The following is a 16,442-nucleotide window of genomic DNA, read 5'->3' as shown; positions in this document are numbered from 1 at the left end:
CAAGGTATAACAATGCTAGAAGATTTTTTAACTGTCTTTTCAGGTGCAACTATGTCAACAGCAGCCCTCACTTTAGTATTAAATCTTTCCACCTTACTATTTACATTCTCCTCGCTATTATAGTTGGCACTATAAACGGACTGATTGGTTAGAATGTTTGTAAGTTTTAAAGTTGCTGATGAGTCAAAGAAGCGTTTTTTAACAATATGCTTCTCATGAGTGTTTACACAATTACATTGACAATCATGTTACGTTATTTTTAAAATGTTTCCTTTTTTTTTCATAACCTCTTTAACACACTACTTCTCCGCTGCGAAGCGCGGGTATTTTGCTAGTATATATATATATATATATATATATATATATATATATATATATATACACATACATACACATATATATATATATATATATATATATATATATATATATATATATATATATATATATATATATATACACATACATACATATATATATATATATATATATATATATATATATATATATATATATATACATATATATATATATATATATACATATACACACATACATGCAGTTTCAATAACATAGAAATCAATATAAACATTAACATCATTATCATATGAGAATATGAAGTAATATATAAGAAGCACATTTCATATAAATATAAATTATTAAACAGTAAAATCTTCTTCTGTAATTTGCTACCGTGGCAATTTGTGTGTCTGTCCAGGATTTTAAATCACCTGTAGCTCGCAAACCGTTTCACCTATACACTTGAAATGTGGTACACATATAGTACGTCACGTCTACTATCCGCTTTATGGGTGATGATTGTATTACTCTTTTTATCTTTATTTTATTTTATTGTAGAATCAACTCCTATCTGCGCACACCAGGGCGGCCGTGGGCGGATGCGTATGGTGTATTCACTCCATGTTATCGTGCATTGCGCTGTCACTGGTATTTTGATAAAAGAAGTTGAACAACATATAAGAAGCGTATAAATTACTAAACAGTAAAACATTAACATTTAAGAAGTAAAGTTAGATTAAGTACTACTGCAGTGCCTTCGGGTATACCTCATTTTTTGTTTGCCCATTACATGCTTAAATGTATACATTTTTTGGTGTACCTACCCGAGAACACGCGACATATAACCGAGCGTGGGAGAAGCATGGATTTTAAACACGCGTTGAGTTCATCTGCTGGTCTCCCTCGTGGAATAACTGGTAATGTTTGACTAAAATCTACAGCGAGTAAAACGACATTACCTCCTATTTTTTTTTTTTACGATCTCTGAGATGTTGCTTTTTTCGGTTCAAGGCTTCATAAGCTCTTTTATGTTGTATGGTGTACTTATCCCAAACCATCATCTTTGAATGTTGCAAGACTTTCGCCTTGTATGTAGATCGGGGTAATTACATTCATTGCATTCCTAGTCTGAATCACAATCTGATTGTATGGGTGGTTACCTGGCACTGTAGGGTTGCCACCCGTCCTTTAAAATACGGAATCGTGCCGCATTTGAGAATGAAATTGCGCGTCCCGTGTTGAATCAATACGGGACGGGATTTATCCCGTATTTTTTTTATCATTTTTTTTAAAGCAGCGTCTCATGCAAATCATCCCACACGCATTTTATGAAGATGCCTCCTTTCCTACTTTTGATTGGGTAATACTTGATGTCATCGTTAGTTTGATTGGTCTTTTTAACTGTCCAGTGAGGAGGGCGTGTCTTTTAAGTAGAGTCTGCAAAGAGTTGGCACTGAGATGTGGCGTCAGCGCCAGAGTTGAAGCCCCTAATGTTGCGGTCAGCAAGTCGGCTAACATCCGCCATGTGCCGTCTTTCAGTTGCGAGAAGCAGATCATAGAATGGTTGAAACTGTTGCCCCTAACGTTGCGCCACGGCGTGTGGTTCGTTTATACCTCGTGTCTTCTCATTAAACTTTTATCTCGCGAATATGTTATTGCAATCCGCAGCGGGAGCGTTTCTATAAACTTCATTTAAACTTACGTTTTACACCGTGCTTTGTTTCCCTTATGAACATGCTTGTATGCTTCACTCGCTCCCTTCTCAATTGTTTAATTAATTTTTTGCTCTTCGCTGTTTGCGGCTCTTCCTTCATTTCCCCCTACTTCGTTCTTTTATCTCGCGAATATGTTATTGCAATCCTTAACGGGAGCGTTTCAATAAACTGATTGAAAATAGTTTTGCATTTACCTTTTTAGTAAAAGGCGAGCATTTAAGCCTGAGAAATCACCCCGTAAATGCACACGTTTAATTGCACATGTGTTAATATGTATGGTTACACAGTATTAAAAGACAGTGAACAACGTCAGTTACCTTTGTTCCCGCGTTTGATAAAAGGCGAGCTTTTAAGCCTGAGAAATCACCCCGTAAATGCACACGTTTAATTGCACATGTGTTAATATGTATGCTTACACAGTATTAAAAGACAGTCAAAAATTAACGTCATTTACCTTCGTTCCCGCGTTTGACTCGTGCTGTAAATCTCTTCCTTGTTTTTAGTTCACGTGATTACGTAGGAGGCGTGATGACGCGATACGTGACTCTGCCTCCTCCATTACAGTGTATGGACAAAAAATATGTTCCAGTTATAACCATTACGCGTAGAATTTTGAAATGAAACCTGCCTAACTTTTGTAAGTAAGCTGTAAGGAATGAGTCTGCCAAATTTCAGCCTTCCACCTACACGGGAAGTTCGAGAATTAGTGATGAGTGAGTGAGTCAGTCAGTCAGTCAGTCAGTGAGTCAGTGAGGGCTTTGCCTTTTATTAATATGTATAGATTATAAAAATACACTTTAATATAGGACATATATTTTGTTTGTCTGGTCATGCAGGAGATTAGTGTAAGCTTTTTAAAGGGATAAAGAAAAAAAATCAGTATTGGAATTGGCTGATCCAGTAACATGAAATCGGCAATTGGTATCAGCCTTCACAACACCTGATCAACACATCCGTAATTCATAACAATCGGTTTACGATTTCCAGCTGTCCCCAGAAGGTGATGGAGTTATGTGATCCTCCTGCAGAGGTCTGAGGGCTGCATTAATGGTTCTTAACAGGCAAAATCTCGCAAGTCACCAAGTGGCATAGAGTTAAGGAGGCAGTTCAGACTTCTGTTCCAAATTGGAGAAACTTTTTTCTTGTTCTAAGTGGCAAAGTGAAAGTGGATGTTCACTCTGAACATCTGTTTTTGGAGTTTATGCTTTTCAACCTGAAGTCCATGGCATGCGTTCACTTTGTTCAACTAGATCATCCAATCCCAACTCCTGTAAGATTCATAAGATCTTGAGCCTGATCTCTAATATGATGCAGAAGATCAACCTACCAAACAATAAAACTCTCCTTTGGCCAAGGAGCTCGAATTATGAGTCGGGTTCTGCTGCATCAAAAAAATCATAATGCTCAGATTTGTTAAAGAGAATATTACTTATAGCTGGCTGTGCTTCTCTAGTTTTCATTTTGAAGATGGCATCCCAGACATACTCATCCCAGTACATCATCATGGTGGTGGTTTTCTGAAAGATAAGAAATGCTCCAGTCCTCTATCATAGTCAGTTTCTGCAACATACATCTACCACATACTGGAGCCCTTGGATGTACTTTTTTTTATCAGGATAGGGGGAGGAAATACTTTGTATGCAAAGTATTTTTATGTAACTCTTCTTGTATCACATTCTGAGCTCTGTGTTGCACAGATCTGGTGACAGTTTCTTTTTCACACAACAGATGATTGTAGGCTTGTAAACAGAATTGTGTTGTTTTCAAAACAACTTAACATAAAGGAGAGCTTGGAAAATCTCTTGCGTTGTTGTCTTCACTGTCATTTTATCAGACCTGAAGATGCTTTCATCAGAGCTTTGTCCAGCTCATCTGAAAGACAGAATGATCCCAGCCTGATAGAGAACTCTTCCAATAGAGAAACATGCACTTATAAAAACTTTTATTGACATGAAATCAATGGCTTTTTTTCTTAACAGAATCTAAAATGAAAAGTGGCATTAATAGAAAAAAACATTTTTGTAACTAAAATGAAAAATGTATAAAAACTAGAAATAAATGGAGGAGGGAACTAAAAATGAAACCATTTTTTTTTTGTAATTTTAATACAACACTTGACTGTCTTCATGAATTGTGGAGGATCATGTGTGTTTGTCTTTATATTCATTAAAGTTTTGTGTCTGAAATGTTCACTAACACCAGAACATTCATTTGTATGTCTCTGTGATACACTTATTGTCTGCTTTTACACTGCACCTCTATATCAAATTTTGTCTCGATTGTCTTTAGACCTCTAATCCTCTCTGTTGTCAACTGCCAAAATACAGTAATACATATTCATACATTAAGTGAATTGTGTAGCCACCTACTCCCCAGGAAGGTATATTCACTATGAACTACCTGAACTGAAATAGCAACACACACAGTTTAAAAATGCCAGGCTTTTATGTAGCAAAAGACAACTCACAATGGCACACAAGCAGAGGTGAGTAGAAGTGCTTTACTTTTACTCTGTGTACATTATTTACATTTCTACACAGATTGTAGTTTTCAGAGTAATTTTTGCCAACTGCACTTCATACTTTTACTGAAGTTCAGCTGTAAAGAAAAAAAATGTACTTTAAGCATTGCATATGAAATTTTTTTTTTAACTTCATTAAATATTTTCTACTGTGAAGAACAAGTGCCAACTACTTGCCATCATCTTGTTTATTAAGTGGGTTTCATTGATCATTTTCACCTACCAGTCAGTTTTGCCTTCTAAAACTTAAGAACCAATAGCAAAGCCTAGTCATTTCCCAATGACTTGTGTGCTGTTAGACCCAAATATTCCAGTAGTAGCTGGAGTCAAAATATTTACCAAACTATATGTGCTCAAAAACATTCTATCTGTTCCTTTGTATCATGTTAGGTAATTTGTATAATGAAGCCATAGAGCATTTTCTAATTAGCTTGAGTGACCACCCCATCTTTAAATTCCATCAATGTTTAGATTGAAAAAGGGGGGAAGGGGATTGAGAAAACGGCAGTTTTATCATCGTCCTACATCAAATAAGGAAGGGATTTCAACAATTTGCATATACAGTATGAACGGTTCTTTCAGTTTGTTAAAACATATGGCTGTAAATACAGTGGAACCTCAGTTCACTAACTTCTCGGTACATGTACAAATCGGTTTACGACCAATAAGTTTGCCAAACTTTTGCCTCGGTTCATGACCACACACTTGGTATACGAACAAGCCAGTTTCCCTTTCGGTTTGTCCATGTTCAGTCTCTCCCTGTGCATTTCCTGTGCAGCGAGCGAGAGAGAGAGAGAGCACTCGACACACACACACACATACACACAGGCAGCGCGAGAGAGGTGCAGACACACAGGCAGCGCGAGAGAGAGAGCTGGACGCATAAGGTAGGAAGGCAGTTGAAGAATGCACTTGGCTTGATTTTGTTTTCACTTCTGTTTATTGCGATCGGTTCGTAGCATGCATTGTTGCAATATTTTTTCTTGGTGGTTTATTAAATTACGAATTTTTTTCAAGTGTTCATTTTTTTCCTTGTGCTTAAAACTCATTAAAAAAAAGTGTTTTTAGCCAGCTGTTGGTAGCGCTATAGCGCGAACTATTGCAGTGTTAGTTTTCTCTGTTGTTCAAGGTTTTCTCAGTGTTAGTAAACTAAATGTAAAAACATTGAATATTACACTGTGCATTCTATGGTTTAATTAACTATTTGTGCTTAAAAAAATATATATATTTATATACAGTTCGTATGGTCTGGAACGGATTAATTGTATTTACATACAGTCCTATGGGGGAAATTGCTTCGGTTCACGACCAAATCGGTTTACGACCAGAGTTTTGGAGCGAATTATGGTTGTGAACCGAGGTTCCACTGTAATTGCTTTTTTTCACACTGTAGCTAGCCCTGTGATATAACTAACACACTAGCTTTGCTATTTGCAGAAAGATTAATACGTACATTTTTAAAGTCATGTTTTGTATTAAAGTCTTATTTTGTATTTTGTGTAAAATATTATTATGGTTATATAGTAATATCAAAGTTCAAAATTATTGTCAAAAAATGTATGTGTAGCTACAACCTGGATACAAGAATAAGACAGTTACAATATGAGTTGCCTAGTGGCTAGCACTGTAGCCTCACAATGTCAGTATCCTGAGTTTATATGTGCCTGTGGCTGTTTGCCCTGGTCTCTACCTTGTGCTCAGAAACAGATGGGATAGGCACCTTTTTTGCATACTTGGTTTTTACAGTAAGCAGGTTTACAAAACCAAGTAATAAACTTGCAGTGCATTGCATGTTTCTGTATAAGAAAATTAATATGACATTTGATTAAAATCAGATGGATATCATTTGTTAACTTCAGTTTTGAAAATTATGGATTTTAGCCTCATGTGCAAAATGTGTAATGTTTTTTAAAAGAAATGAAAGTGATTAAATGTTTAAGCTTTAAGATACACTAGATTTCACATGTGTCCAAAGTTGTATGTTCAGTTGGAAAGTGTATAAATGTTATTTATTCCACAACACAGCTAGGAACAATATTTTGTTATTTTATTAATGATACATTTCCATAAAACAGACAATCTTCCAGAATTACTGACTGTCTGTCTATGCAGATGTAGGGAGAATGTGGCAAACTCCATACAAGCCCTGGCTGATCTAATACTCGAAACTGAGCACTCAGTGCTGTGAGGCAGTAATGGTTTCTCTGCCCTGCTGCTGTGCCTAAAATAGGATATCTGTGATAGACTGATTAAAATTATATATAAACTAGGAGGCTTTGCCCCCTGTTCGCTTTGGTCACCAACTCCCTGGCCTGTGCTACATGCTAGCCTCTGAGGTCCTGCCGCTCGCATATGGGGATACGGATGTACAATTTAAACAGATTTTAATTTTCATGGGAATTGTTACATTTGCATGAATGCAGTGTATAACTGCCTGTGATTGAATTTCGTTTCTTTCTCTCTCTATTAAATAAAATGAGTTTTTCGAATGTTTGGCTCGGAGATTTGTTAATTGTCTTTGCAAAAGCTATTCTAACCAGAAACTGTTAACGTTTTAATACGAATGGCATATCAAGATCATTGTTGTTGTCTGATGTTATCCCCTGAAGATATACTACATTACCTTTCTTGGATACATCCTTCTTTCTACAGTCATTCGTTGTAAGACCGGACGTTGTTAATGGTTGTAGATATTCTTTGGGATATTGTAAGTTGTTGTTTTCATCTTCTGCACGATCAAAACTGTTTCAGCATAATCTATCGATATGCATTTAACCAATTTGCCGTGTAACCAATCGACATTTGTCGCGTTAATTTATTTGACTTCTCGTTTCTCAGTGCTAGGATTCCACATATACTCATTTTTTATGTTGATAACCCTTTGTGATGAAATTCTTCAATAAGATTTGGACATACTGTAATACTCTTTAATTGAGAACTTAAAGTGAGGAAAACATTAAAATGTTTTTAAGAGTTGAGAGTGCAGGAAGTGTGTCTGACAAAAGCATTCACATGAATGAGAGCTGGGAGGACCATGGTCTTGTTTGAGAGGTGGGCGTGACTTGAAAGAATCTCATGGCAATATTCTCGTCTCACGGGACTTGGAAAAAAAATCTCTCTTCCAAAAAGTCTTGTCGTGTTGAAGGATTTTTATATGTATGTATGTATCTATGTATATATATATATATATATATATATATATGTGTGTGTGTGTATATGTATATGTGTGTGTATATATATATATATATATATATATATATATATATATATATATATATATATATATAATATACAGTAGAGTCTCGCTTATCCAACATAAACAGGCTGGCAGAACGTCGGATAAGAGAAAATGTCGGATAATGGGAGGTGTTAAGAAAAAGTCTATTAACACTAGAATTACCAGAGCCTACGAAAAAACTCGTATATCCGGCCCACCTTAAATCACTTCTTAAATCCGTTCACACCTCTCCGCCAGCATCCTTTGTCCTCTAAATGTGCTGATAAAAGACAAGCTGCCAGCAGCCGGCTATTCCATCCCCCCACCGACTTAGAACGTGAGCGAAGTTTTCCCAGCTCACGCCTTGATTGATTATGTGGGAGTGAAGTGGAGTTTTACAGTGGAAATAAGAGATCATTATTCTAAAGTAATCTGTGTAAACACATTGTTAAAACAGAAACTTTGTCATATTTTAGTAATAAATGTTACAAAATGTAGTAGGCATAAACTATAGAACGTGTAAAGCCCGAGTTCCAAAGATCAAATAAACACTTTCACAAAAGCTTCAAGGACAATACAACAGCCTCCGTGGCGTAGCGCGTTAAGATTTGCCTCTTAGAGCACAACAGCTCTGCCGCCTCTCAGACCTAAGTTCAATTCCCCGCTAGGGATAAAATGTTGCTTTTTTTTTTTTTTCTTTTTAACCTCAAATGGACATAAAATTTATAAATTGGTATGCACTGTCAGTTAATGAGATCGTTATATTTTCATGTGGGATGCTCCTTTTAAAATATTTTTTTAACAATTGAGACTGCAATTAACAGGAACAACTGTCCTTATAACTGTTATTTTTAAGATCCATAACACACAGACAGACGAGCACTGCGAAATAGGGAGACAGACAGGCAGAGATATATAAATAAACAGGGAAGGCACATGTACTGAAAGAAGAAAAAAGATCAACGTGCGTTGTTCCTGTAGCACTGAATGAGCTCACCCGCTCTAACATCACCCCTCCCCCCGATCTTACGTAGAGAGTCAGATGGGGGGGGAGGGGTGATGTTAGAGCGAGTGAGCTCATTCAGTGCTACAGGAACAACGCACGTTGATCTTTTTTCTTCTTTCAGTACATGTGCCTTCCCTGTTTATTTATATATCTCTGCCTGTCTGTCTCCCTATTTCGCAGTGCTCGTCTGTCTGTGTGTTATGGATCTTAAAAATAACAGTTATAAGGACAGTTGTTCCTGTTAATTGCAGTCTCAATTGTTAAAAAAATATTTTAAAAGGAGCATCCCACATGAAAATATAACGATCTCATTAACTGACAGTGCATACCAATTTATAAATTTTATGTCCATTTGAGGTTAAAAAGAAAAAAAAAAAAAAGCAACATTTTATCCCTAGCAGGGAATTGAACTTAGGTCTGAGAGGCGGCAGAGCTGTTGTGCTCTAAGAGGCAAATCTTAACGCGCTACGCCACGGAGGCTGTTGTATTGTCCTTGAAGCTTTTGTGAAAGTGTTTATTTGATCTTTGGAACTCGGGCTTTACACGTTCTATAGTTTATGCCTACTACATTTTGTAACATTTATTACTAAAATATGACAAAGTTTCTGTTTTAACAATGTGTTTACACAGATTACTTTAGAATAATGATCTCTTATTTCCACTGTAAAACTCCACTTCACTCCCACATAATCAATCAAGGCGTGAACTGGGAAAACTTCGCTCACGTTCTAAGTCGGTGGGGGGATGGAATAGCCGGCTGCTGGCAGCTTGTCTTTTATCAGCACATTTAGAGGACAAAGGATGCTGGCGGAGAGGTGTGAACGGATTTAAGAAGCGATTTAAGGTGGGCCGGATATACGAGTTTTTTCGTAGGCTCTGGTAATTCTAGTGTTAAATGTCAAACTATGTTATAATTTTACACATTACGAGCCGAACACAGTGGAACCTCAGTTCACGAACATCTCTGAACACGTACAAATCGGGTTATGACAAAAAAGTTTGCCAAACTTTTTCCTCTGTGCACGACCACACACTCTGTATAGGAACAAGCCAGTTTCCCTTTCGGTTTGTGCGCGCTGATGATTTCCGCACGTGTTCAGTCTCTCCCTGTGCATTCCCTGTGCAGCGTTAGAGAGAGAGAGAGACGTACGTACGTACGCACGCACGCACGTGCACACACACACATGTGTGCGTGCGTGAGAGACATGCACGCCAGAGAGGGCCAGCCACATAATCCACTGTAATCATGTTTTACAACAAAACAACAGAAAAATGTAACTAAAAAAATGAACTTTGCAACAAAAAATAGACTACGCTCACGCTCGCAACTTGCAGTTCTTGTTGCCGATTTGATGCGTTTTTTTTTTTGTTTTTTTTTTTGCAGTGGGACGTTGGATAATACAGAATGTTGGATAAGCGAAGGTTGGATAAGCGAGACTCTACTGTATATATATGTATAATATACAGTACTGTGCAAAAGTTTTAGGCAGGTGTGAAAAAATGCTGTAAACAAAGAATGTTTTCAGAAATATAAATAATGATTGTTTATTGTTATCAATTTACAAAATGCAAAGTGAGCGAACAAAAGAAAAATCTAAATCAAATCAATATTTGGTGTTACTACCTTTTGCCTTCAAACCAGCATCAATTCTTATAGGTACACTTGCACAAAGTCAGGAATTTTGTAGGATTATAGTGAGGTGTATGATCAACCAATTATACCAAACAGGTGCTAATGATCATCAATGTCACACGTAGGTTGAAACACAGTCATTAACTGAAACAGAAACAGCTGTGTAGGAGGCTTAAAACTGGGTGAAGAACAGCCAAACTCTGCTACCAAGGTGAGGTTGTGGAAGACAGTTTCATGTCATGGCAAGATTGAACACAGCAACAAGACACAAGGTAGTTATACTGCATCATCAAGGTCTCTCCCAGACAAAGATTTCAAAGTAGACTGGGGTTTCAAGATGTGCTGTTCAAGCTCTTTTGAAGAAGCACAAAGAAATGGTCAATGTTGAGGATCGTAGATGTAGTGGTTGGCCAAGGAAACTTAGTGCAGCAGATGAAAGACACATCAAGCTTATTACTCTTCGAAATCGGAAGATGTCCAGCAGTGCCATCAGCTCAGAACTGGCAGAAACCAGTGGGACCCAGGTACACCCATCTACTGTCCGGAGAAGTCTGACCAGAAGTGGTCTTCATGGAAAAGTTGCAGCCAAAAAGCCATACCTCCGACGTGGAAACAAGGCCAAGCGACTCAAGTATGCACGAAAACATAGGAACTGGGGTGCAGAAAAATGGCAGCAGGTGCTCTGGACTGATGAGTCAAAATTTGAAATATTTGGCTGTAGCAGAAGGCAGTTTGTTCGTCAAAGAGCTGGAGAGCAGTACAATAATGAGTGTCTGCAGGCAACAGTGAAGCATGGTGGAGGTTCCTTGAATGTTTGGGGCTGCATTTCTGCAAATGAGTTGGAGATTTGGTCAGGATTAATGGTGTTCTCAATGCTGAGAAATACAGGCAGATACTTATCCATCATGCAATACCATCAGGGAGGCGTATGATTGGCCCCAAATTTATTCTGCAGCAGGACAATGACCCCAAACATACAACCAAAGTCATTAAGAACTGTCTTCAGCGTAAAGAAGAACAAGAAGTCCTGGAAGTGATGGTATGGCCCCCACAGAGCCCTGATCTCAACATCATTGAGTGTGTCTGGGATTACATGAAGAGACAGAAGGATGTGAGGAAGCCTACATCCACAGAAGATCTGTGGTTAGTTCTCCAAAATGTTTGGAACAACCTACCAGCCGAGTTCCTTCAAAAACTGTGTGCAAGTGTACCTAGAACAATTGATGCTGTTTTGAAGGCAAAGGGTGGTCACACCAAATATTGATTTGATTTAGATTTCTCTTTTGTTCATTCACTGCATTTTGTTCATTGATGAAAATAAATGATTAACACTTCCATTTTTGAAAGCATTCTTTGTTTTTTGCATTTTTTCACACCTGCCTAAAACTTTTGCACAGTACTGTATATACTAGCCGACACCCACCGTAGCATATGGCGGTGTAAGAATAGGAATGGAAAACGTTGAGAAAGGAATTCAGAAATCAAGAAGAAATAAATACTTCTTGAAAGACGCAGTGTGCATGTAGAATTTCCGGCCAAGCAGGATTACATGTGAAAGTGATAAATAAATCAGGCTTTCCGAATTTATGTACTATAGCCATGGCATCCTGATAGTTTTGTTACATGTATCTTGGACTTCCTGGAAATATGGACGGTAATATGATCATTTTGCCTACACGTACGTTGTTATTTTTAGCGTTTGCTTGCAGTGCATCTAATAGTTCCACGCGCAGATCTTGTTGATGTAATCTGAGATAGTTGAGACGCGCACCCTCTGTTTTAACATGCGCATCTACGACGTACTGTTGGAATAGTTTGCCGCTGGAGTGCAAAATACCAAATGTATTCCTCATTGCTAATCTGTATGCGTAAAATTGGCATTGAGTAAGCCTTATTCGCTTGGCGGTTCTTTTAATGGGAACATGTTGTAAATCTTTGTGCTAGCCAATGTCTCCATAAGGGAATAAAAGTGGGTAAACCATAGGATCGCAATTCATATTGAGCATGGAAATCTTTTTACAGGATTTGCCTATGAGATAGATGCAAATGTCCCTTTCAGCAGGTGTTTCGCCATCTTTTCAGACAAAAATCGCTGCAACATCGGTGTGACATGTTGGGGCATTGTATCGTCGTAAATCCTGCCTACGGTTTTCCTTGAAAACCATTCATACAGATGCTGTTGGATTGGACTGAGCGATTTCATGCATGTGTTTGTATGATTTAGCTAAGGGGTTGATGGTTCTGAGCATGGAATCTAGCTGGAGAAGTACATTTTCACTGCATGCAGAGTTTGCTTTATTTTGTAAGCGTACTTCAGTAGCTTGCGCTGTGTCAAAAACATACAACTGTCCATATCCTGGAGAGGTAGAAGTGTTAGCGTATAGTGGAGAGATTTGGTGATAAATTTGCCCGTGTATTTTAAAACAGTATGGTCCGTGGTCAGGAGGTTGAGTTATGTGTGCACCCATGGAAGCAAACGCTAGAGAAGAGTTGTATTCTAGAATGTGTTCACAATAATTGTTAGCTTCTGATGTTTGCTGTGTAAGATGCTGTTGTAAAGACACAGGTGGCTCCCGCAAAGGTGGTAAAGGTACTTTACCGTTGTGGCAGCACCTCGAGTACTTGTTGGATATATTACGCTCAGCAGGCCAGTATAGTGCATGACATGGAAGAGGACAAATGGGAATCGAGAAATGCTGTGTCGGCTGTGTGTGGGCGGGACCGGTTTTGAAGAGGAGCCGCAGGTAGCGTGGGGAAGGGTTTGGAAGAGGACGAATAGGAATTGAGAAATGCCGTGCCGGCTGCGTGTGGGCGGGACTGGTTTTGAAGTAGAAGCAGGACGAACCAGAAGAGAAATATATATATATATATATATAAGATATATACGATATACAGTAATCCCTCGCTGCTTCGCGGTTCACTTTTCGCGGATTCACGACTTCGCGGGTTTTTAAATACAAGTGATTGCCCGCCTATCGCGGAAGTTATGTTCCAGACCCATCAGCAACAGGAGAAAATCCGCGATATAGAAAGACCATATAAATAAACATTTTTATAGTTCAAGCCTTAAAATACCCATCCCACATGCTTTAAACACATGTAAACTTATAAAACACACTTTGTTAACACATATGATATGTGGATGTCGGGCTAAGGATATGAGTAACATCTCACTATTATAAAAGATTTTAACTTCACGCAAGACAAGACAGTGAGACAGGAAAATAGGTGCTGTACAGGCTTTTAAATTATTGACACGCAGAGCGACAAGCAGCACAAATCCAGCACAAAGTCCACTTCTCCTTCGCGTTCATTCAGCTCCCCACCCCCTTGACAATGCGAAGTGGCAGGAGCGTACTGCACCTCCGGGGAGGGGTTTTGAGCGAACGTGCGTTCAGCCCTCACACACCCCCACTCCTCCTCCTCCTCCTTCCGAATGCACAGAGTGACAAGCAGGCATTTTGGCAGAAGCAGCACAAAGTCCATTTCTGCTCAGCATGAGTTCAGCTGCCCCCCTTCACAAAGCGAGTGCAGACACATCGACGTCTGATCGCAGTGTGCAGTGTTTAAGAGCATAGGAAGTGTTTATAAGAGTGTGGGAAAGGTTAACAAGAGAGTGAGAAAGGTTTATAAGAGTGTGGGAAAGGTTTATAAAGCCTTAAAATATGTATAAATAATAAAATAAATATAGGTCGCTACTTCGCGGATTTTCACCTATCGCGGGGGGCTCTGGAACGTAACCCCCGCAATAGGTGAGGAATGACTGTATACAGTATCTCTTTAGTTCATGCCTTTTGATTACATTCTGTTTGGCTGATCAAGTTCTCTCCACCTGTCTTTAGAAGACAAAAGTAGGTGTGTGCACAATCCTTCATGAGGCAAGTTGGGACTAACTTGCCGAAACAATACAATACTATATGGAACGACAAATTCAAATTTATTTTTTGAGTGGAAGGAATAAGTTTCTATGGAGGCCTGTATGTGAAGTGCAGTACTTTAAATTTTTTTTTGCTTCGAAATGTAGAGTTGTGTTTTTCGTTGCAAACAGCTAAGCATTTTGAAAAGGTTTGTAAGCAGTGGGGGGCCAGCTCTAAGAAAAGAAACAATTATTAAAATGTCCAGGAAAAAAATCTCAAGTTTCTAAATGCCACTTTTCCAGCCTTATGCTAGCAATATCCACAATGCTAAATAAATCTATTATAAAAAAAATCTTGGAAGGTTGGAAGGAAATGAAACGTGATTTTCTCAGAGAGACACTTTCATGTCCCGCGAGACGAGTCTTTGTGCCAAGAGATTTAACCACGCCCGGGGCCAGAAATAAAACAGAGTAAATGACAAAATAGAATGTTGTAAAGAATTCAAAAATGTTGGCGCGGTACACATGCAGAGCAGGTTAGACATAATGGAAGTATGAAAATTCTAAAGTCTCAAAAAGAGGACAGTAAAGATTGCATTAGCGCAAACAAATGGAAATTATTACTCAGTGAAATAATGGAACAGCGAAAAGAGATTGAATATATTGTTCGGATTTAAACTTTAAGTCGGAAACTTATAGATCGTATAATTCGTGTTGCCATCAGGTAAAAAAAAAAAAATAGTACTGTTTCTTTCCAATGAAGTGGCGTATCCACAAGAATTAAAAGATTTGTTGTTTTGTGAAAGTGAAATCCCACGAGAGAAATCATTTCTTATTTGTGTTAATGCTATTGTCAGACACATTTCTTGTAGAGAGAAACGTTATTCACTCATGGGCAGTTATACGTTGCGTTGTCATGATGTAATTCCAAATGCGGAATCAAAATTCAATGCAATATTGATGGAAAGGTAAAAGTGAAAAGAGATCGAATATATGGATATAGGTGATATGACAGAAGTGTGCCGCATGACATGCAGATCACACGGCATGGCAGCAAGCCTGCAGCTGATCGAGCAAAGAGGAGGTAAAAAAAAAACTTTGTTTCCCATTGTATCAATGTTTAAGAGGGGGTTTCAGAGGAGCAACCGCGTCCCATTGTAGCAAAAGTCAAGATATTATAAGCAAATGCTATGTTACAATACAAGATTGTACATGAAGACCACAAATGCAATAAACAAATTGATATATTGTGACAGTGATACCGGCACACTGTCCACACTCAATACATCCATAACATTGTTTAGTTGATTTTCAGCTCATGCTCTGCTCTTCTAAAAAAAAAAAAAAAAAAAAAGTGTAGTAAATTTCATCATATATAATTAAATTGAAACATGTTTGGAAAAAAATTGTTGAAGTAAGAAAACACAGTTGCAGGCTTTTAGTGATTTTGTTTTACATGAACATCATCAAAAAATTTAACTAAAAGATTATTGAAATATGATTACTTTGATTGCTGTAGCATATGTCCATGTCCATTATTTCCAGTGTGGTAATATCAAATTTATAAATGGACAATATGATAGTTTAAAAAAAAATGCTTGTCAATTAATATATGTTCATCTGATGTATTAGCACTGCAGCATATAAGTGAGTCTTGTCTTTTTGTATTACTTAGAATAGCTGAATTGGTGGTTGTTTTCTGTAAGATAGAAATGCCTGCCACAATATTTTAATTTTCTTTATGTTCAGTTAAATAATACCTTTTTTAACTTGCAGGATTGCCAAGTTGCTTTCTCAAGTGGAATGCAGTGCTGCAGGAATGAAGTTGCAGATAGATTCAGGTTATCGCCCCTGGTCTGTGACAAAAAAAATTAGCCCCCCTTCCTCGTCAGAAAGTGAAATGGAACTGATTATGAGGAAGTACTATGCCTCTCTTGGTCAGGTAAAATGCCCAAGTAACTGTTGTTAATCATAAATACTCTCAAAGTAAATATTATTGCAGTGTACTGTAGGGTTAGCAATCCCCAGTTTTTTTTTAATGTTTGAAACTGCACATTTCTGTTCCTTTAGAAATTTGTAACCTTAGTGTAACATACGATTGAAGTGCAAAACATACCTGAAATATTAACATTGATATTTTAATGTACTGTATTTACATTTTGTAATACCAAATTGTTTTTAAATTTAGAGTAAC

General features: G+C 37.8%; 1 protein-coding gene across 3 annotated transcripts in view; it reads left to right on the top strand.

The window, feature by feature from the left end:
* LOC114663524 (regulator of G-protein signaling 22) overlaps positions 1-16,442 on the top strand; it is a 138,693-nt gene that overhangs the window by 24,744 nt on the left and 97,507 nt on the right. For all 3 annotated transcript variants that reach the window (XM_051935851.1, XM_051935852.1, XM_051935850.1), the window contains exon 4: positions 16,025-16,190. In XM_051935851.1, coding sequence (XP_051791811.1) covers positions 16,025-16,190 — 166 coding nt within the window. The remainder of the gene's footprint in view (positions 1-16,024; positions 16,191-16,442) is intronic.

The sequence above is a fragment of the Erpetoichthys calabaricus genome, chromosome 13 (genome assembly GCF_900747795.2).
Source record: "Erpetoichthys calabaricus chromosome 13, fErpCal1.3, whole genome shotgun sequence".
Taxonomy (NCBI): domain Eukaryota; kingdom Metazoa; phylum Chordata; class Cladistia; order Polypteriformes; family Polypteridae; genus Erpetoichthys; species Erpetoichthys calabaricus.
Note: the sequence above shows the minus strand (reverse complement) of the source record. Positions and strands in the feature narration are given on the sequence as shown.